The sequence below is a fragment of the Sus scrofa genome, chromosome 5 (assembly GCF_054392235.1).
Source record: "Sus scrofa isolate SSC_HxYL_T2T_F1_AM1 chromosome 5, Sscrofa_HxYL_maternal_Yorkshire_Landrace_v2.0, whole genome shotgun sequence".
Lineage (NCBI taxonomy): Eukaryota > Metazoa > Chordata > Mammalia > Artiodactyla > Suidae > Sus > Sus scrofa.
The window spans coordinates 72,902,202-72,925,112 of record NC_139387.1 but is presented as its reverse complement, the minus strand read 5'-3'; the positions used below and the strand labels follow the sequence as shown (position 1 = coordinate 72,925,112).

General features: G+C 40.2%; 1 protein-coding gene and 1 pseudogene across 8 annotated transcripts in view; both read right to left on the bottom strand.

Moving 5' to 3' along the window:
• Positions 1–1,006: 1,006 nt before the first annotated feature.
• FERRY3 (FERRY endosomal RAB5 effector complex subunit 3) overlaps positions 1,007–22,911 on the bottom strand; it is a 42,033-nt gene continuing 20,128 nt past the window's right edge. For 4 of the 8 annotated variants that reach the window (XM_085024457.1, XM_085024458.1, XM_013988431.3 and 1 more), the window contains 6 exons: positions 22,300–22,428; positions 18,398–18,472; positions 13,835–14,037; positions 3,055–3,112; positions 2,155–2,222; positions 1,007–1,553 (listed from right to left, as the gene is read on the bottom strand). In XM_085024457.1, coding sequence (XP_084880583.1) covers positions 1,461–1,553; positions 2,155–2,222; positions 3,055–3,112; positions 13,835–14,037; positions 18,398–18,472; positions 22,300–22,428 — 626 coding nt within the window. In that variant the 3' untranslated portion in view covers positions 1,007–1,460. Of the gene's footprint in view, positions 1,554–2,154; positions 2,223–3,054; positions 3,113–13,301; positions 14,038–15,711; positions 17,397–17,738; positions 18,473–22,299; positions 22,429–22,911 lie in introns of those variants that run through there. The other 4 variants (NM_001243412.1, NM_001243413.1, XM_085024459.1 and 1 more) reach the window with 3 other exon arrangements.
• Positions 7,660–12,795, bottom strand: LOC102166265 (NADH dehydrogenase [ubiquinone] 1 alpha subcomplex subunit 12 pseudogene; annotated as a pseudogene).

The window sequence follows — 22,911 nt, the reverse complement described above, 5'->3', positions numbered from 1 at the left end:
GGCATATGGAGGTTTCTAGGCTAGGGGTCAAATTGGGGCTGTAGCTGCCGGCCTACGCCAGAGCCACAGCAATGCCAGATTCTTAACCTGTTAAGTGAAGCCAGGGGTCATACCTGCATCCTCATGGATACTAGTCAGATTCATTTCTGCTGAGCCACTATGGGAACTCCTTCAGTATCTTACAATAAACCATAATGGAAGAGAGTACAAAAAGGAAAGCGTGTGTGTGTGTGTGTGTGTGTGTGTGTCTGTCTGAAACACTTTGCTGTACACCAGAAACATTGTAAATTCACTATACTTCATGTATTTACAACCAACTATATATATATATATATATATATATATATATATAGTTTATGTATAGATAGAAAGATATAAAAGATCTACCATCTTATGATGACATCAGAGGTTCTCCACTTCACTCAGCTGGCCAATCACAACTTCCACGCAACTTGGATTTGATGAAATCACTGCTTCTATAAATGCCTTTATGTGATGTAGTCCCTACTCAGAGTAACTATGTTCTAGATGGGATAGATAAGTGAGATGTGCATAAGTATCTAAGGAAGTCGTTCTAAGGAAAGACAATGGAAAAAGTGGAGAAACGGCAGAGACAGAAATGGGGATGTAGTTATCAGCAAAGTAATGCAGGAAGCAGAATGTGGGAAGCAGGGCAGAGAAATGAGAAGGATACTTACTGTCTGATGGTCACCATGTGGATGAGAATGAAAATACCACCATGTGCTGGTTTAGACCAACTTCCACCAGGCCTGCGTACAGGCACACTGGTTTCCCAGCCCACGAAACAGTATTAACAGGTAAGGGCAAGGTCACAAAGGGAAGATGAGACGGGGGCAAAGAATCCAGTCTTTTTCTGATTCTTAACTTCTAAAACCTAGAAAGAGTACATTAAAAACAAGTTTCTGAAATGGAATTTAAAAAGAGGAATCACGTTTGTCTCATGTATTTGTGTTTCTATGAAAAGATTATCACGAGAAATCCATACTTGCCACGTATATTTCATTGTCTTTTAATTTTTGCTTGGCAAATAAGGTAGAGGGAAGATTATATTTGTATGTTAATTAAGCCTTGTCCCGGATGTGATCCAAACCTTTTGGGCAAGTCAAATATCTCCATGAAAATGTAGTGAAAGATCTACATCTAGTGTCCATGTGTGATATACACCTAGTTTTAACTCACTAATATTCACAGATAGGACACAACCGTAGGAAAAAAAGACTTTTTTCCCCCATAAAGAAGCTTTAAGACTAAATGTATAAAGTAAGGGCTGATTAGCATGGATTTTTGGACTGTTTAACAGACATTTGTCATGATTGGATTTGTGGATTGGATTGCAGGTCCTCCTTCTGGGCATCTTTTGCTTGACAGAATCCCAGCATGGCTCAGATTCCTGGAGTATTAAACAATCCTCTTCTGCCAGCAGGTTGGTCTACGAGGGTCTAGTGCTTAGAGGTCAGGGTCAGTGTTGACGATACGCGGAAGATCTGGGGAAGCATGTTACTAAGTTGATAAAACATTTCTTCAGAAATGCTCTGTAAGAGGTTAAAAAAAAAAAGTTTGCCTTTGTTAAATCATCACTGATTCCAAAGTTTTTTAAAAGTATTTTAAACTAGGGAAGAAATGCAAGTAGTTCTAGATAGGTGAACATTATCTGTCAGAAGTGATTTAACTGCATGGCTATGGGCAGGGGCTGTTTCCCTGGGTCCAGCCTCTGAGAACCTATGCTGTTTGAATCAATCAGTCTGATCACTGGAAGAACCTCTAGGTAATGCTAGTGTAATCAGTGATGAAAGTCTCATTAATTTTACTAAATGCCACATTGAACACAGAATCATTCTCTGCTCATGTTCTTCTTTATGACGTCTTCAGAATCTAGATAACATAAATGTGGGGGAAACAAAGGAAAGATGAGTTTAGCTTTAGGGTTAAATAAAAGATCCTGCAGTGGTAGCTGCTGACTTCTTTAACAACCAACTAAGGCCTCTATGGCATCCAAACACTTATCCCCTTGAAAAATAGAAAGTTGCCGACACTGTTATGTTACACTGGGCTTAGGGCAGTGTGCTAGCCATGTCTATGAGGAAAATTAACAACAGGGACTAAACTGGGGTGACAGTGATGCAGATAACACACCTGTGGTACCAGAAATTGCACTGTCCTAGAAATTCCTCCATCCCATGAGGCCATTTCCATCATGAAACCTAAAACAGAACAACAGACTTTGCTGAATCATGAGTTCTGGTCTTCAAACCTTCCAGTCCTTTACTAAAAATAGACTGAATTTTCATTGTGGGGCAAGACGTCTTGGCTTTTTATGGAGCCACTTGCCTGTAGGAGAGGGTAGGCCTGAAAGCCTGATAAACTTCTGCAGTCATCAATTCTCCATGCCAGAGAGGTTTAATAGTCTGTCAACATACTTCTAATAACATTTTCTCAAGTCTTCTTTAGCTTCCACACAATGAAGCCAAAACAGGTTATTAAAGATTAATAAAACAGGTTGTTCTATTTTTTTTCTTGGAAAGAAAACAGGGAGTTCCTTTCGTGGCTCAGTGCTTAACGAACCGGACTAGGATCCATGAGGATGTGGGTTCGATCCCTGACCTCGTTCAGTGAGTTGAGGATCCGGTGTGAGCTGTAGTGTAGGTCGCAGACATGGCTTGGATCCTGGCTTGGTGTGGCTGTGGTGTAGGCTGGCAGCTGTAGCTCCGATTCGACCCCTAGCCTGGGAACTTCCATATGCTGCGGGTGCAACTCTAAAAAGCAAATAAAAAAAAACTAAAATAAAAATAAAACATTAAAAAAAAAGTAATAGAGATCAAGCTATATAAATGTTCTAATACCCTTGCATTTCAAGAGGGTTGGAGATTTTACTTTGTGATTGAAAAAAGATAAGTAAAAAAGCCCATCATGAAATATTTGCATGTTTAACTATTTAACTGAGGCACTAGATGACAGGAGTAACTCTCACACTTTTTCTCCTGGCTTGTCTTACTTTCAGTATTTGGGTCCTTGTTAAATATAAGTTGTGCTCACCTTTGACACACTTAAACACAAGTTCTGCTCTCCTTAAGCACCACGGTATAGTCATTTCCTAAAAGCAGAAACAAAATCATGTTTTTAACAGAACTTTGTAAAAAAAAAAAATACACACACACACACACACACACACGGCCAGATCTTAATTTATTTATAGTGTGGACTATTGGCTAATTCCTGCTGGATTTCCTCTGGTTTTTAGGCATAATTACTTCTTCCAGCTGTTAGACTGTACCTGTGGGATGTAAACTAACTGAATTAACCTAGTAAATATAATTTTTAAAATGAACATATCCTTAATATGTTCTACATAATTAACTCTAAAGACAAATATTAAGTCACATAATCTACTACTCTCGATATGTCAGCATGAATAATTCTATTAAATTATATAATATTTGAATAAGCAATGCAATGTTTTTATCGTATAACATATTATTACAAAAGTAAAAGAAATCAACAAACACCCTGTCCCAGTCACCTAACAAACCCGAGGGAGTTCTTTTCTCCATGTTTCTTTCTAACCTCTGACCAAGTGAGCAGAGGAGGGCCACTGGCAGACTCTAACCAAGACATCCACCATTTCCCATTGCCGTGATCAGTGATTATCCCATTGTTAATTCTACTTCATTTCACTATTATTAAATTGCTTTCCCATGCTGCAAATCTTCGTAGTTATAACAATAAAATGTGTTTATTATTTATTACAGCGATGCTTAACCTCTTGGAGTCTTAGGACCTTTCTGCCCTCTGAAAAGTCACTGATGATTCTACCGAGCTTTTGTTTATGTGGATTATATCTTTGATATTTATTGTATTAGAAATTAAAACTGAGAAAAATATTAAAACTTCATTGAAAAACGATAAAATCCCTACAGTTAATGTAATATATATTTTTTCAAATGTGAAGTTACTCTGTTTTCCAAAACAAAAAAATTTTCGTGAGCAGAGTGGCAATGTTGTACATATCTACAAATCTCATCAGTGCCTGGCTTCACGGAGGCCCTCTGGACTTTCACATCTGCCTCTGCATCAACAGGCTGTGTGATCACCCAGCCTTGGGAAAACTCAATGGCACTCAGGCAAGAATGACAATGGAAAAGAAACATGACGTTTCAGTATTTTCACAAAAACATCAGTCTTGCTGACCCCTAGAAGGGGCTAGGATTCTGGGGCTATCTTCAGAACACAATTTGTAAACTGCTGTTTTACTGAGTTCATGTGTCATAATTTATTTAAATGGCCCCCAATAGCTAGATTTCCACTTTTTCTTTTTGTTAATAACACTGCCGTGAATGCATTTATTTATATGATGTCTATGTCTATATATCTTGGTTTTTAATTTTCATTTTTTTTAAATAATTTTTTTTATTTTCCCACTGTACAGCAAGGGGGTCAGGTTATCCTTACATGTATACATTACAATTACTTTTTTTCCCCCACCCTTTCTTCTGTTGCAACATGAGTATCTAGACAAAGTTCTCAATGCTGTTCAGCAGGATCTCCTTGTAAATCTATTCTAAATTGTGTCTGATAAGCCCAAGCTCCCAATCCCTCCCACTCCCATCAGGCAGCCACAAGTCTCTTCTCCAAGTCCATGATTTTCTTTTCTGAGGAGATGTTCATTTGTGCTGGATATTAGATTCCAGTTATAAGTGATATCATATAGTATTTGTCTTTGTCTTTCTGGCTCATTTCACTCAGTATGAGATTCTCTAGTTCCATCCATGTTGCTGCAAATGGCATTATGTCATTCTTTTTTATGGCTGAGTAGTATTCCATTGTATATATATACCACCTCTTCCGAATCCAATCATCTGTTGATGGACATTTGGGTTGTTTCCATGTCCTGGCTATTGTGAATAGTGCTGCAATGAACATGCAGGTGCATGTGTCTCTTTTAAGTAGAGCTTTGTCTGGATAGATGCCCAAGAGTGGGACTGCAGGGTCATATGGAAGTTCTATGTATAGATTTCTAAGGTATCTCCAAACTGTTCTCCATAGTGGCTGTACCAGTTTACATTCCCACCAACAGTGCAGGAGGGTTCCCGTTTCTCCACAGCCCCTCCAGCACTTGTTATCTGTGGATTTATTAATGATGGCCATTCTGACTGGTGTGAGGTGGTATCTCATGGTAGTTTTGATTTGCATTTCTCTTATAATCAGCGATGTTGAGCATTTTTTCATGTGTTTGTTGGCCATCTGTATATAATTTTCATTTTTTAACTTAATTTTTATTTTCTATTAGAGTATAGTTGATTTACAATATATCTTTTTTTTTGAATAATTTCTTGGGATACTTATTCTGATAGATAGGTGAATTCAAATTCACATTCTTCTGTAAGAGGTAATATCAACATACACTAGCCATCTGCAATGTCTGTACCATCCAATTTCACCGTATGTTCACCAGCATTTGGACACTTGAATATTACTTAACATTTGTACTAAATTAAATAACCCTGATGGCTTTTAAAAAACAGGCTCTGTTTTTTGGAACAGTTTTAGGCTGACAGAAAAATTCTGAAAATGGTGCAGAGAATGGTCATATACTCCCTTCCATGCTCAGGTTCCCTGTTCACATCTTACATCAGAACAGCACGAAAAGTGGGGCTGTCCATGCACCCATCAAGAATCAAGGGAAGAGACCTCAGGTTCCCCTGGTAACATCTCACATCAGTACAGCATGCCCACCTCTCTCGGGGACTGGGTGTCACTGAGTTACCCGTCTCCACCTGCCTCTGTGACCTCAGGCCTGGTTACTGACACCTTCTCAGCTGGCTTCCTGGACTCCAGTATTTCCCCTTTGAACTGACTTGATTCATTTTTTTCAAGTAGCTTTCTGACCACATTATGCTCCTGCATAGTAACCTGCCATTGCTTCCTACTGTCCCGTGATTATAGCTAAGACTTTCTTTAGTGCTTAAGGCTACTTATATTAGGACCAAGACAACAGCAGCTTCTAAGACTTTTAAATTTAAAAACGGTTTCACTGGAGTTCCCGTTGTGATGCAGCAGAAATGAATCCAACTAGGAACCATGAGGCTGTGCGTTCGATCCCTGGCCTCGCTCAGTGGGTTAAGAATCCGGTGTTGCCATGAGCTGTGCCGTAGGTTGCAGAGGCAGCTTGGATCTGGCGCGTTGCTCTGGCTGTGGTGTAGGCCAGCAGCTGCAGCTCCGATTCAACCTCTAGCCTGGGAACCTTCATATGTCACAGGTGTGGCCCTAAAAAGCAAAAAAAAAAAAAAGTTTCACTCAAGCCCACCCTTCTACCTTTGTCTGAACATGATCTGCAGGGCCTGTTCCCTTCCACTTTTCCTCAAGCCATTTCTTCTGCCTAGAATGCCTTCCCCCTCTTTCATCAACTGAAACCTCTTCACTCCCTAGCCGGCATCGCCTTCAGAAAGTACCTCCTATTTCCCAGCTATGGATGGGGTCTCCTACTCTGAACCCCTGGAGCCCTTTGCTTTTGTCTCTTTTGTAGCGGGTGGCAGTGGAAGAGGGATAGGTAGGGAGATGGGGACCTAGGCTTTCTTTCCTTTATTAGGGTGTGCACCCTTCTCAAGGCGTGACCTGCTCTCTATTCACCGTTACTACCTTCACGATGCCTCTGTAACACGGAGCACACAGACGCTAACGTACAGGTTGAGTGACTCATTTTTTAGCCACATGAATTTAAAAAGAAAGTGGCTTTGGTGAGACACTACTTTTAATGTCTAAGATACTGTTAAGATTGATAAGTAAAAGGGATCCAGTTGCTGAAAGGGCTAAAAAGGAAAAAAAATCTTCTTTTCTGAAGTTCCGGAAGCTTATAAAAGTGACTAGAAGAATTTTCTGGTGTTTGAATTATCTTTATAATACTTCTTAGCTTCAAATTTCAGGAAGAGTATTTCCTTGTAATCACAAGAGAGCCATGGTGCCTTACAGGAATTCACACACACACAGAGTGACAAGTTTTTGTCTTTTAGTGTTTGTGCCTAGTTAAAAAAAATGTACAGAGAAAGAAAGGTGACTAAGAAATATCTAGCTGAAGCTGAGAGGGAATGCGGGTGGCTCTGAAAACTACAATAATAATGTCTTATGTTTACATGGAACTTTATATATCATTTTTAGCTCACAAAAAAACCTTTATAAATTGAAAAAGACACTGAGAAAGGTACAGTGAACCACTCAAGGTCATATGACAGAGATTTGAATTTTCATTTTCTTAACAGTGTCTTTTGAAGAGAAAAGGTTTTAAATTGCAGTAAAGCACAATTTATTGTTTTCTATGGTTTTTGTGTGCGTGTCTTAATCCCTGCTTAATCTGCTATCAAGACTTTTATGTTTTCTTCTGGAGGTTTTTTCCTAGTATTAGTAGCTCTTTTGGCTTTGGTTTATGATCCATTTTAAGTTAAATTTTATGTATGATTAAAGTAAAGGTCAAGGTAATTTTTTTTTCCTATATAAATATCCAATTCTTCCAGCACTACTGGTAGGAAACAGTACCCTTTCTGCCAATGAACTGCCTTGGCATCTTTGCTATATATCAAATGACCATAGATGGATGCATGGTTTTATTTCCGAATTCTCTCGTCTGTTCCTTTGATCCACAGTCCATTCTTTTTATCACTTAATCAAATAATTTTAATCAAGTTAACAGTAAACAGTGAAAGTGCAATTACAGAAAAAGCCTCTTATTTTACATGTTTAAGTTATTTTTCATTCTCTTTACCTGTAAGGTGTTGAAGGTGGGTCCCACTCCTGAATCTTCTTTGCAATGGTGGAATAAGATACATATTGCTGTGGAGTGCCACTCACACTGAATTTATGGTTTGTCCAAATAAATTTATGAGCAGTAGGTGGTCTGGTTGTTGGAGGATCATCAATCATACAGTGAAGCCAGCGATGCCAGCGATGCCATTCAGGGGGCACCATGCTTCCATCTACATCCCAGAACGTGTTTTTGCCATTCATCTCAGTAGTATGTATAACCCATGGTGATGGCCAAAAAACTGCTTGCTGTCTTCATGGTATTTGTTTCCATATTTGTCTTCCCCTACTCGCGTACCAACTCTCACCTCATCTGCCCTGAAGAGAACCTATAGCGAGCCGCGGAGCCCGCCGGGGCCGCTGACCTGCTGCAGCCCGCGCTTCAGGACCAGTGCCAACCCCACAGTCCATTCTTTGGCTAACGTTGCACTGTAGTGGTTATTAGAGCTTGGTAAGCTTGTAAATCTTGAAATCAACTTTGTTCCCCAACTTTATTCTTTTTCTTGTTTTGACTGTTTCAGGTCTTGTGTACTGAATACAAATTTTAGAATTAGCTCACCGATAGCTCTAAAATTGTCTTACAGGGATTTAAATCTACAGATCAGTTTGAGGAGAGCTGATAACAGTACCAAGTCTTCAACCCACAAACACACTCTTTATGTATTTAGGTCTTTTCGCTTTTCTTTCAGTAACTAGAAACTGAGTTTTGTAGTTGTTAAGATTATTTTTAACATTTTAAGCTTGTCTTCAAGTCCTTGAAACACAGTAACCAACTAATTTATGCAATTTATGGTCTGTGTCTCACATTTCCAGCCAGCGCCTCAAAAGTCTCTGTGTATGTTTATTGTATTTGCTGGTTTTCATGCATGGTGTTTCATGTACTTACCTTTCACTTGAGTCAAATATTTAATGAAGGATAATATAAACCCTAAAATATAACTGAGTATTTGCACCACCTCAAAATGTTACTCTAAAACATACCATTTCTTTTTTGAAATGCCATGGGAATAATCAGAATTAAGAAACCATTACTATTTTTTTTTTTTTTTTTGCTATTTCTTTGGGCCGCTCCCGCGGCATATGGAGGTTCCCAGGCTAGGGGTTGAATCGGAGCTGTAGCCACCGGCCTACACCAGAGCCACAGCAACTTGGGATCTGAGCCGCGTCTGCAACCTACACCACAGCTCACGGCAACGCCGGATCGTTAACCCACTGAGCAAGGGCAGGGACCGAACCCGCAACCTCATGGTTCCTAGTCGGATTCGTTAACCACTGCGCCATGACGGGAACTCTGAAACCATTACTATTTATACTATTATAAGACAGCACTTGTTTTTATATATTAAAAAGCATTGTCTGACAGGAGCTTATCATCTGTAATTTTCTGACATCTACGATTGGCCTTTGAATGATCCCAGGCCAAGGTCAGGCCTCAGCACTAGTCACAGGACAACAAAGCGCAGTGTGTACCGAGGTTCTGAGGGCCAGCCTTCAACACCAGCAGAGGGTACCGAGGCTCATAATGGCAGTGATGAAAGACGGAAGCACGCGCTAGAAGTGGGATGGTTCTAATGGTCTGAGCAAAGCAGATGGAAAAAGCAATCAAGCACTGTCATTGTCCCCCTGCTCCAAAGATCGTCCCCTTAATCCCTCAATAACGAGCTTTCTTGCTTTTGGCAGATGTGTGGCTAACAGCACGGTCTAGAGCAAATATCTCTGAGCCGAATTAAGAACTTCACGCTCTTCATAATGATGTGAATTAAAGCGAAGTTTCATGGGTGCTACGCAGAGAACACACCAAAATACCAAATCCTGGCGGGATCCCAGGGCATCTGTGAAGTGATAGACAATTTAATTTTCAGATAATATGAACCCTCACATTCTATTTACTTTCACTTGTGCTGCTTAGCAGCATATGGAGCTGAAAGGAAACTCCAGCAAGTTGCAGGCACCTGCACAAATATACCTGTGAGAACACACTGTGAAAGAAGTCTATCGAAGAAGCTGAACGGATCACGTGAAACACTTCACACTTTGGAGATGAGGCAGGAAACTAGGCCCTATGGCTACACTTTAGAAAATAAATGGGCACTGCATACCCAGAGTAAACTCTCAACCTGTGAAACTGAAAGGGAGACGTCACCTCTGATTATAAATGCAGATGATACTTTGTACCTAAAGTTAGTGGCCATTCTTTGAGCACCCAACCAGAACCTTCTGATTAGGGTAAGGCTGACAATGGCAGAGGTGATTAAGATTTAGTCAGTATATACATTTAGGTCTTCACTGTGTATCTCAGAAGTTATATATAAGAATTATTTTATGAATTTACGTACCCCTGGGCAATGCAAGACTTTTTTCTTTTTTTTTTTTTTGCTTTTTAGGGTAGCACCTGCGGCATATGGAGTCTAGGGGTCTAATTGGAGCTACAGCTGCAGGCCTACGCAACAGCCACAGAAACACAGGATCCGAGCCGCGTCTGCAACCTACACCACAGCTCAACGGCAATGCCAGATCCTTAACTCACTGAGCGTGACCAGGGATCGAGCCCACATCTTCATGGTTCCTAGTCAGATTCATTTCTGCTGCACCACGATGGAAACTCATATGCAAAACTATTTACGACTCTCACGCATATGCCTTGGAGGTGCCTGAGATTCTTGTATTAATCAGTTTCATAACCATCATCGGAAGGTGAGAAACAACACTCTGGCTTTCTCCTTCTTTCCATTCAACAGTCGCTATGGGAAACTTTTTGGCTCTTTCTACCCAAGCCAAACGAGCCTGACACCTAAAAATTCCATCCCTGGGTATATGCCTAACAGAAATGCCTAGACATAGGTACTAGAATGTTCACAGCAACATTCATCGTAATAGTCAAAACCTGGAAACTACCCAAATGTCCACAAACAGGAGAATGGCTAAATAACTGTGGTCTAGTCATGCAGTGGAATGCTATAGAACAGTAAGAATGAATAATAACGGATAAGTTTCACAAACATAATACTGAGTGAAAGAAGCCAGACCCAGTAGTGTGTACAACAGGATCCCACATACATCAATTACAAAAACACACCTGACTAATCTATGCTTTTCAAAGTGAAAACAGTGGTGACCCCTGTGGAGGGAATGTGGTTTAAGCGCCTGGAAGGGAGCATGAGGGCAGAGTCTGGGGTGCAGGCTGGGAACATTCTGCTCCACGATCTGTGTGTTGGTTATGTTGGTGTCTGGTTGGCGAAAATGTGGGCTGTGTATTTATATGTGTGCTTTTCTTTGTGTGTTAGATGCTGATAAAACGTTAACAACATCTGCTCCAACCACAACAATTACAACTAAAATCCTTAAGTCCCAAACGATTCACCAAGTTAATGGCACAAATACAAGGAAGCCAGGAACTCAGGATTTGTGACCTCCAACTTCATTCCACGTCTGTCAGGTTAGACTGACCCCAGGATGACAGTATCTTCAGAGGGCAAAGATCTACAGAGAGAAAACTCTAACAGGGTTAAGATGGAGATAAACGAGATAAAACTGCTAACAGCAAGATGTCTTCCTTCTTGCTGATGAAAGATTATTTTTTCCTTTCCTTTTTTTTTTTGTAAAAAAAAAACTGCAATTCATTTCCATAGCTGTTTTTATCGACCAGGACATGGACTGTTTCTGACATCATCATCGTCACCTTGCACTGCAATGTGGTAACTGAGTGTCTGGCCAGCCTGTGTGTTACAGGAAGAAAACAAGAGCTGAAATGGCTTTGGGACCCTTAGGCAAAAGCTAAGACAGACACCGCCTCTATATCCTGTGCAGTGTTGTCCGAGTTTGTAGAATAAACTTCTTGACCTGAATGGATGTTTAAATACAACCAATGGGAGGATCATGGCTCAATATACTTTCGTGAATTAAAATGGATACTCTGGAAACAAACTTAATGTGCTGCAGCTGGCTGTCCCGATTTAAAACATGGAACTTTTGTGACACCGTGGGAGAGGGCACGCTAGTAGTATCAGATGTCTGGAAGTAAATCTGAACTTAGTGACTTTTGGAAACACTGTTTTTGAGGTTGTTTCCCACCTACATATAACCATTTTTATAAACTGGTTAACCAGGAGTCCAGCTGCAGGAACGTTTGGATGTTTCCTTGTGGCTGGAATTCATCACAAACTTTCTCTCTCTCTTTTTTTTTTTTTTTTTGTCTTTTCTAGGGCCTCACCCTCGGCATATGGATGTTCCAAGGCTAGGGGTCTAATCGGAGCTGTAGCCACCGGCCTTTGCCAGAGCCACAGCAACTCTGGATCCGAGCTGCATCTGCGACCTACACCACAGCTCAAGGAAATGCCAGATCCTTAACCCACTGAGCAAGGCCAGGGATTGAACCCACAACTTCATGGTTCCTGGTCGGATGCGTTAACCGAGCCACAATGAGAACTCCACTTTTTTTTTTTTGTCTCATCACAAACTTTCTTTGTTGCTCCCCAAAGACTCTTACAGATGGACTAGTTAGTGATGATAACAATGGCTAAGAATTCCTGATGGGACTCAAACTTTATAAAGCTATGATGGAAAGAAAAATGTTTATCAATCTCTCCTAATGCCATATTAGGTATGACTGAGACTACAGACATGGATGGAATGAGAAATTAAAAAGTTTGATGCAGCTCTCATCTGATGGTGCCAGAATTCTTTTAATCAAAATAATGGTGTGTCTGGTAAAAAGATGAATGGATTGTAAGTGGGAAATCATTTAAAATCACCTTGTCTTAATGTGGAATTGATTTTGTGTGTGTGTTCATACAGGGTATTAAACTTAAAATGAGGCCTCTTAGGCTGAGTCTCAGCAGGGACTTACTCCCTCTAAAAAGTACAACATAAAATCTTTTACACTGCACATTACGATGTAGCATTTACACATCTCTGTAATTTTTGCAAATAACTTTTAATAATCAGTGATCAAACTTCCTTACACAATCTGTACTTGCCATCAGCCATCTTGTTTTTTAAAAAAATGCTACTCCAGCAGTTCCTATTGTGGGTCAGCGGGTTAAGAACCTGACTAGTATCCATGAAGATACAGGTTTGATCCCTGGCCTCGCTCAGTGGGTTAAGGATCTGGCGTTGCCATGAGCTGTGGTGTAGGTTGCAGACACAGCTAGGATTTCCCACTGGTATGGCCGTGGTATAGGCTGGCAGTTACAGCTCCGATTTGACCCCTATCCTGGGAACTTCCATATGCCACACCTGTGGCCCTAAAAAGAAAAAAAGAAAAAAAAAATGCCACTCTAACCAAGTGGGTACCAACTGCCTACCATGGTCCCTCATCTCCAGGTTGGCCACTGGCTCTCCCAGGACTTGCCTGCTCCCATTTGTTTCGAGGCTGCTTTGTTCCTCCAGTCTATCGGAAGTTGATATTTAGTCTTTGTATTATTTCTTCACCATATCCCTTCTAACCAGTTTTTATGGGGATGAGAGAAGAAAGCAAGGAAGGAAGCAAACAATCACGGAAAGAGATTTTTTTTCAATTAAAAATGTGAAGTACAGTACATAATAGAATGAATGAATCATTAGCCACACTGTAACTGCAGAGGTCAATACCTATATTAGTCTAAGCACATGGCTTATCCAAAACTAAGGATACATTTGATTTTCTAGTTTACCCAACTATTGGATAATGCTATATAACTCTCTGAACATAAACAGTTAGGGATTATTCGCTGTTTTATATCACATGTCACTCATCTCTATAAATCAGATAGGAGATGCAAAAGTCCACTGGTTAAAAAAAAGTGCTTTTAAAATGTAAAGTGGGTTATTGGGGGAGGGACTGGGATGAATGTGTATATGTATGGGTGACTGGTCACTTTGCTGTAGAGGAGAAAACGGACAGAACACTATAAAGCAGCTATGATGGAAAAATTAAAAATCATTTAAAAATAAAAACAAGAAATAAAATGTAAAGTCGGTTATTATTTTTAGACAATAGTGAGGGTCAGCTTTTTCAGAAAATGTCGGTATTCTTCTCTCTGCTTACCTCTGACATGTCATGCACCAGCAGGAGAGGAATACTTATGGTTGTGATGTCATGGGTACAGCAAACCTTGAGTATGTTTCGGAGTCCCATGATGGCAGGGTCGCGAGCAGTGATGTTCCCTGATTTCACATTGTCATCCACACAAAGATGGAAAGCAACATGTATTTCTGAGAGGTTCGAATGCCGAGTGATGTAAAATTCTCCTGCGAACAGCAAACACAACCATGACTTTGAGATGCATAAACTGCATTCATCAGTGGGCTTTATAAACAGCTGTAACGGGCAGTTGATGTGTTGAAGCAGCAGGGGTGTACAGGTACCTATGCTGAGCTCAGGGAGCTCTTTATTTCTTGGAAGGAAGGTAATAGCCAAAGGTACCTGAGGTTCATGAACTGGTAAGAAGAGCCCACCAAGCAGTAAGTACTCACCATCAGTAATTTGATGTAAATGCTCAAAACGTAATACTTACACTTAACATGCAAAACAGGCTGCTTGATTACCTGTCTTCCTTACACCCCACATCTGCTCCTCTCCAGCTCCGTTTAGGGGCCCAGTCTCCCCCAAGTTAGGCGCGCAGGACACAAACAGAAGTTGCCCTGATGACTTCCTTTCTCTCAACGCCTCTTTCCCAATCCCCAAGCCAATTCACCACCGGCTATTTTCAGCACATCTCTAACACATATCTCAATGAGCTCAAACCTCAGCACTCCATTTTTATTGCTAAAATGGTTTACGCTACCATTGTATCACCTAGGTTTTTGAAACAACCTCTTCATTAATCTCTTTCCTCCTTATTCTTGCCCATCTACAAACCGCTTCCACATCTGAAGCTAAAATGACTGAAATATAAATCAGATGATGGCACTCTCCCACCGAGCATGGTCCAGCAGGCTCATAGGACCCCCAGAAAAAAATCCAAACTCCATCCTCGTCTCCCCCTCGCCTCCTGCCCCAGCCACACAGGTGTTTGTCAAGGTCATCAAACACACCGAGCTTGTTCCTGACCCAGGGCCGCTTCCAGAGAGGTTTCTTCCCACGATTCTTGCATGGCTGACTACTTGTCACCAATTGCCTCGCAGAGTAAAGGTCACCTCCTCAGAGCGAAGGTCGCCTCCTCAGAGAAGTCTTCCTTGACTGACCCATCTGACTATGTAAGACTCCCTCACCCCTCATTACTCGCTCACGCTGTTCTGTTTTATTTTCTCCTCAGTACTGAAATTCCTTTGTTATTTGTTCATGAGGTTATTTTAAAGAGACCACTGTTTGCCCTCTGTCGCTGTAGGAATTGTCTCTCTTGTTTAATATTCTATCTCTAGCACCTGGAGCAACAGGACCTGGTATACAGAAGGTACTCAGTAAATGTCTGTTAGGTGTATGGTAAACAAATTTTTGGACTGAATGCTTGGTGCAGGGTTGATCAAACCTTAAAGCCCAGGCTTTCTACAATCACTCCATTTTTTTGCAGCCACACTAGCCCTCAGCTTTTATATTCTGCAGTTTCTATCCATATAAATAAATAAAATAAGAAACGTATAAAAATAAGTCTTTACAAACACATCTACCTTGCTGGAAATTCTGTGTCCTTCTAGGAAACTGCTCTTCTAAGTACTCTTTCATCACTAACCCACGTCCTCGCAAATTCTGCCCGCCCTTGCTTCAAAGTCATTATCTTAGGATTTTACATGTATTTACTCATAAACATACAGTATAGTTAAAATACTTAATATACGTTGGCAGAATGTTTAACCATTTCCAGTTACTACTGTACACAAGTGGTGCCCATGGAAGCCACTGACAGGCCCCAAGGCAAAGGTCATTTTTTTTCTTTTAATTTAAAAGTACTAGATAAGCAGTAAAAGAAATTAAACAAAGGCCAGTGACAGAAACAAATATATATATTTAACATATTTACATAATATATTTACATATATTACATATAGAGACTATTTGCCCAGTGTAAATAAACTAGACAAAAGAGAAGTAAAAAGAAAACTGGCGAGGAGCAGCATGGGCTGCAATTTCCCTGGCAGGCAATAAAAGACGCAGACTGCTCATCAGAAACTCAGGAGATCCAGTGAAGTGTCTCACCTCTTGAACTCCTACTGATAATTCAGATGCTGGGAGTCACGGCATTAAACATGGGCTACAGTCCAGCAGTGAGGCCCAGGACTTAGTGGACAAGTCAGGTGCTCCTAATCCCCAAACTGGCACTGCTTTCTTTGACCTCAGATGACTTGTCCTGGGCCTCGTTTTACCCGTTAGTAAAATGGGGGTCATGGAGCTGGCAGCAGTAATCAAAATAACATCCTATAGTTGAGAAAGGACCAGACTGGGTGTTAAGAAGATCTGGTCTCTAGCATTCACTGGCTAGGTGACCTTGGGCAAATCAATTCTCCTTACAGATCTGCTATACTACGTGACTCAAGTGGAAAAATAATACCTGACTGCTTTCCTCACAAAGTTGTTGTGAGAATTAATGACAGATCCTTAGATAATGATAAAGCAAATGCAATGGTTAAAAGGTACATAAATAAAACGTTTTCTCTGCAACTTCGAAATCCAAAAGCAGCTGCGATTGGCTCTTTTTCATCTCCTGTGCACCTCCTGGCTGGGCAGGCATCCTTTAACCCAGGGGAAATTCAGACGCTATCAGCATAGCTAAGTGAACAGTTACTACTTCTTTACTGATACAGACCCATGACATGTTCTCCTGTCTTGGTGGGAATAACGAGATACTATCCTATAGGCGTCTTCCAAAAGGGAGCAAGGAAGAAAATAAATATAGCAGTAGAGAGTGAAGTTTAAAATACTCAGACATTGGTACCTCCGGAATAGATAAGACTGGTACACTTTAGGAAAGCCACAAAATAGAGATGATTTAAATTATGGATCTATGAAGAGAAATACAATAAATCCTGTCTCAATGAAGGTATTTTTGGATGGAGAGGAGGAGAGCTTCCTGTTCCACAAAGTGGAGGAAACAGCATGTGGTGACGCAATCCCGCCTCTAACATGACCCAGTAAGGTGGGAGGAAATTCGGAAGCTGATGCCCACAGGCTAGTTGGCTGGGGCTGACGAGATGTGTCCCAGAGATGGGTATGCTATTTGCTTAGATGAAAGGGAATGTGATCCACGTGGAGAAAAATCTGGGGAAGGAAATGTGAGGACACAACCTTGGTTATTTATGAAAGTGCAAATTTTACCATTTAGTTTTAAAGACTTTACATTTGTAGAGTCAACAAATAGGACTTCCCTGTTGTGCCCTGTCCCACAAATACACTAAGGATCATCAGAATGCATTCAGTCTGGAAGAAGACCAAGAGACTGAGTTTCCTGGTGATAAAGAATATATCCAAGAATATGGAGTTCCCATCGTGGCGCAGTGGTTAATGAACTCGACTAGGAACCATGAGGTTGCAGGTTCGATCCCTGGCCTTGCTCAGTGGGTTAAGGATCTGGTGTTGCCGTGAGCTGTAGTGTAGGTTGCAGACGAGGTTCAGATCCCATGTTGCTGTGGCTCTGGCGTAGGCCTGTGGCTACAGCTCCGATTCAACCCCTGGCCTGGGAACCTCCATATGCCATGGGAGCGGCCCTAGAAAAGACAATATATATATATATATATATATATATATATATATATATATCTCCAAGAATAATAAAGGATATTAAATGGAAAGCAGGAAAATTTATGGGGAAATGGAAATAAGAAAGACTTTTTTTGGAGTTCCCGTTGTGGCACAGTGGAAACGAATCCAACTAGGAACGAATCCGACTAGAAACCATGAGGTTGCAGGTTTGATCCCTGGCCTTGCTCAGTGGGTTAGGGATCAGGCATTGCTGTGAGCTGTGGTGTAGGTCGCAGACACAGCTCGGATCTGGAGTTGCTGTGGCTATGGTGTAGGCCGGAGGCAATAGCTCTGATAAGACCCTAGCCTGGAAACCTCCATATGCCGCGGGTGTGGCCCTAAAAAAGAGAAAGAAAGACTTCTCCCCATGTTTTAGCCACATCCACAGCATATAGAAGTTGTTGGGCCAGAGACTGATTGAATGTGAGCCACAGCTGCGACCAACACCACAGCTGTGGCAATGCTGGATCCTTAACCCACTGCCCTGGGCTGGGGATCGAACCCGTGCCTCTGCAGTGACCTGAGCTGCTGCAGTGGGATTCTTAACCCACTGTGCCACAACAGGTCCTCTGAAATATAAAATATTCTAAATCAAAGGATCCATGTGTTCCACTGTTTACATTTCTATGTACTATTATTTATGTATCAGAGTAAAAATTATGTCTTGGTTCATTTAAGAAACTAAGAAACCACATATAAAAGAGGAAATTTGAAAGAGCAAATAATGATAAAACTTATACAGCTGCTCAAGCAACTTCTCTTGTATGGATCTAGGAAAACTCAGGGTTTAATTGCAGAACCTAGTGACAGCATATTTATGTTCTACAGTGACACATGGACAAACTTTTATAATGCACACCATAAAAACTTATGTTTCAAATCTATGATTTCAATGTATGTGACTGTAAGAAAACTGCGATTTAAAGCAATACTTACCAGGTAAAATATTTAAGTAGTTTCTCTCTGCATTCTTCGACTTATCGTCACTTCCTCCATTTCGGTTTCCAGACTCTATTTATAAGATAATGCAACATAAAATAACACAATAACATGAAAACATATCACCACTATTGTTCCCCAAACAACCACAACAACAGCAAGAATTTACTAAGGATCTCTAGGTGCTGGGTAGTCCCATCTATGCTTTGCATGGATGGTCTCATTTCATTCATACAAAACCCACAACCTTATGAGGTACCAGTTCTCTCTTCATTTTACATATAAGAAGAGAGGCTTTGATCAGTTAATTCCCTTAACAAAGGATGCACAGTAAGTGCTGGAATCAGGTCTTGACCCCGTATACTCAGATTCCAAACCTGTGGTCTTTACCACATTAGACTTGCAATACCCTATTTTTCATCTGGGAGGTTCGGGCACTAAGTTAACTACGTATAAAATAACTTCATTAGACAGTTGTGGTGTGGCTATCTTTATTTTTAGAATCTGAGTCACTGTTGTTGATATAACTTGTTCAGGACTACAAGCAAGTGGTAGTAGCACCAGAATCACTTGATATTGGGCCCATTCCTGAAATTTGTTACTTCTTTTCTGACACTACATACACTTTCTTTCAAAAAAAATGTGAGATTCTGTTTCAAATGGAACATTTTATTTCAGATATTCAATAGTAATTTTCTTTTTAGAAGGCAGGATATTTCTTTGAAGGATAAATGTAGGTAAAATAAGATATATCACAATTGACGATACATTATTCTGATTGAACACAAACTATTTTACACATGTATGTGTGTCTACATATATATTTTTGGTTGCACCCATAACATATTTAAGTTCCTAGACCAGGGATCAAATCCAAGGTGCAGCTGCAATATGTGTGTGTGTGTGTTTGCGTATGAAATGGCCTTCAGCATCTGAAAATTACATGAAAACAGAATTTCAAATGAGTAAACTAAAAATACTGAGGGAGTATTACAGTTTCAGAAAAGTTCTGAACAAAAATAACTTAATATTTTAACCCACTGACTACTCTGAGTAACTGATTTATAACACAGTACCTTGTAAATGCATACATATATTTTATAAATGGAGAGAGAGACAAAGAGAAGGTTCTGTGTTGCCAGAATCCATATTTAGTGTAATAGTAATTCTCATACAGAGCCACAAAACTGATAGGCTTTGAATAAATGTCTGCTCTCAGCACAGAAAACAAAAAACCATATATAAGGAATCTAATTTTGCTCAAAGAGATCTGAACAAAGAGAATCCCTACTAAGTAAATACAAAGAACAGTTCATAGACCGTTCTCCTTTCCATGTTTCAGTGGTAATACTAAGAAGATGTCTACTTATTAAAAAGGCATATAAAACATGTATAAGAATTAAATCACTTTTGGCCTACCATGAGCTACAGAAATATAAAGATGCTAATATAATACACACAGTAAGAAAAACAATGGAATGTCTTGGAATAAATAGCACCTGTGTATCAGGATGTAAGCGTGTAGAACAAATACGTGGGCATGCTCAGAAAAAGAAAAGATGGAGAAAGCAGTTCCGCAAAACTCTTCCAGAACAACACACGGGTTCCGTTAAGAAAGGAGTCTTTTAGAAACCTACTTGTTTCACTGACTCACTTAAACCACAAAATAGTTGCTTGAACAAGAACAAAATACTACCAAGAACAAGAACAAAATACTACCAAAATACTACCAACACACACTGCCTTAACCGTACGTGGTTTGGAAACTTCCTGTCCCTGCACACTTTCTACCTCTCACAAATAAACTTGGCATCCTCCTCCTTCCCCCACGCCTGTCATAAACTCAATCCTCATGCTTTTAGTCACTACTAAGAATAATAGTGGGATGCTTCTGATCACACTGACGCTAGTTTGGATGAGATGGAGGAAGAAGATGGCTGAAGAGTAAAAGGACGTGCGGGAATTTTAAGACAGGTCCTCTGTTGGGATATGCTTCCAGGTGGACTTCCGAAAACTCAGCCTGGCTCTGGTATACCCCACATATCGCCACAGCAAAGCCACGGTTACCTAGGGGGGATATACAAACTGGCTGGGCCGCTATGGAGAGTGATGGCTAACACTACCAAAATTATAAATGTAAGCCTAACTTCCTTTAACTCAGGACTTTCTCTTTAGGAATTTATTCTATAGACATGCTCACTCACGCGTGAATATATATGTGTAAGGTTATTCCTGCATTATTGCTTATAACAGCAAAACTGTAAGAGATTAAATGTCTATCAATAGGAAGCTGATCACTAATGGGATTTCCGGCAGCAGTAAAAGCTAGCAGGATGCTCCTTCTGCAATGAGATGAAGGTATGTCCAAGATGAATTAGCAGGGAAGAAAGAGTATAGAGAAGTGTACAGAGAAAGCTGCCACTTATGTGAAAGGGAAAATAAGCAAATACAAACACAGTGCTCACACACACACACACCATAACCATAACCATATGTTGGGAAGGGCAGGTGAGATGGCACTGGCTGCCTCTGGGAGGGGGACTGGATGGCTGGTGCACAGAGTAATGACGGCTTTCACTGCACTGTATGCTCTTCCGTACAGTTCAAATTGTACTCAAGATTGGTTTTACCTATGATTAAAATATAAATCAAACATTTACTTCAAGTCTACTGAACAAACATGGCAACTGGAGGGACTGCTAATCAAGGTAAGGCTAGAGAGCTGCACTCCAGCATCCCCCAGAGAAAGGCAGGCACGCCACAAGTCACATGGAGTGGTGGGTGGGTGGCGGGGGGGCACGAAACACCAAGCAAAGATTCAGCAGTACTCTGCTTACTACAGAACACTGGACGTGTGAGCCAGAAGTGCCATGCAGCTTTCTTGTAAACACTGCAGTTGCAAAACAAACAAAAGAGACACCTCAAGTACCACAAACAGGTTTAAAAGTCTGACCAGTAACCATTTAAAAACTTGCCGTATTTTATTTCCTAGGCCAGACATCAAGTTTTTATAAGAAATAGTAAAATACTGAGTATGCATTCAAGCCATATAGGAGCACGTTGTAATTTTATGCCTGTGACATAATATGCAATGTCAGACAAACAAGAAAAACACACTGTATATATTTTTTGAACGAATACTACCCTTATATTTGGCTCCTAACTAAACAAACCTATGGCACCAATTTAATTTTTAAAGAGATTACTTTTTTAAAGTTTCATTTTTCAATGAAAGATATCAGAATTACTGTGCAATTTGAGTCAGAGTGTTTGCTTTCGTTTTTCCCCTAAGTTTCCACGGGTATAAAAACAAGTCTTCTGAAGATGTCATGAACTTTTTCTATAGCTTTAAAGTCCTTTTCCAGTAAATTTCCTAGAGGATGTTTAGATTGTGGGTAAATATAGAAAAAGTAAGACATAGTTCTAAACATAGTAATTTTTTAAAAGAACAACAAGGAACAATTCTTGCAATTGACTTCATGCTACCTAAGTAGATCAAAGATGGAACATATAAAAAGTGTATATTTTAGGCTATCTGCCCTATGATTTCAATGTCCTTTGTAGTAATAATTATATTCATTTTAGAGATATAGAACTTAGATCAAAACATCACCAACTTTCCACTGAGTGCCCACTTCAAGTATAACTATAGAACTGAATTTTAAAAACAGTTTTTCTAAGGATCTTGAACAAACTCATACCAAAAAAAAAAAAAAAAAAAAAGAAATTAAGAACAGAATTCCAGCTTCTAAAGATTTTGAATTTTGTCCTTAATTTCTCTCTTTCCCATCTTCCCACCAATACAACTTTTTATATTTCAGATGACCCATATGCTAGGATGGTACAGATGGAGAGAATATACCAAAAGTGAAATCTTTAAAAATCTGAGTCTCACTGACCGTGTGATTCTTTCAACTTGCTCCTGCGCTGAGTTCTGGCATAAAGGACCACCTGCTGGACAACCTCCAGCTGCTCTTCAATTCGGGGAAAATGAAAGTCAGTGCATTCTTGGCAAACTGTGGCAAAATCTAAGGGACCAACAGAGTTATAAATTTCTAAAGGTGAAATACCAAATATTTAGCATTTACTTCCAATAAGACATAGTAGAAATGGAATAGAGCATTCATAAGGACAACTTCCCATACTTGTCCTCTCAATAATTGTGTCTTATTAAGTTGGGGGGACGACAATTTTGTTTTGGTCAGAAAATTAATCTTGGAGTTCCCATCAAGGCTCAGCAGTAACGAACCCAACAATACTCCATGAGGAGGTGGGTTCAATCCCTGGGCTCGCTCAGTGGGTTAAGGATCTGGCATTGTCCTGAGCTGCAGTGTAGGTCGCAGATGCAGCTCAGATCCTGTGTTGCTGTGGCTGTGGTATAGGCTGGCAGCTGCAGCTCTAATTCAACTGCTAGCCTGGGAACTTCCATATGCTGTGGGTGCAGCCCTAAAAAGACGAAGAAAGAAACTTAATCTCCCAATTATCCAAAAGAGTAAACAATTAATAGGCAA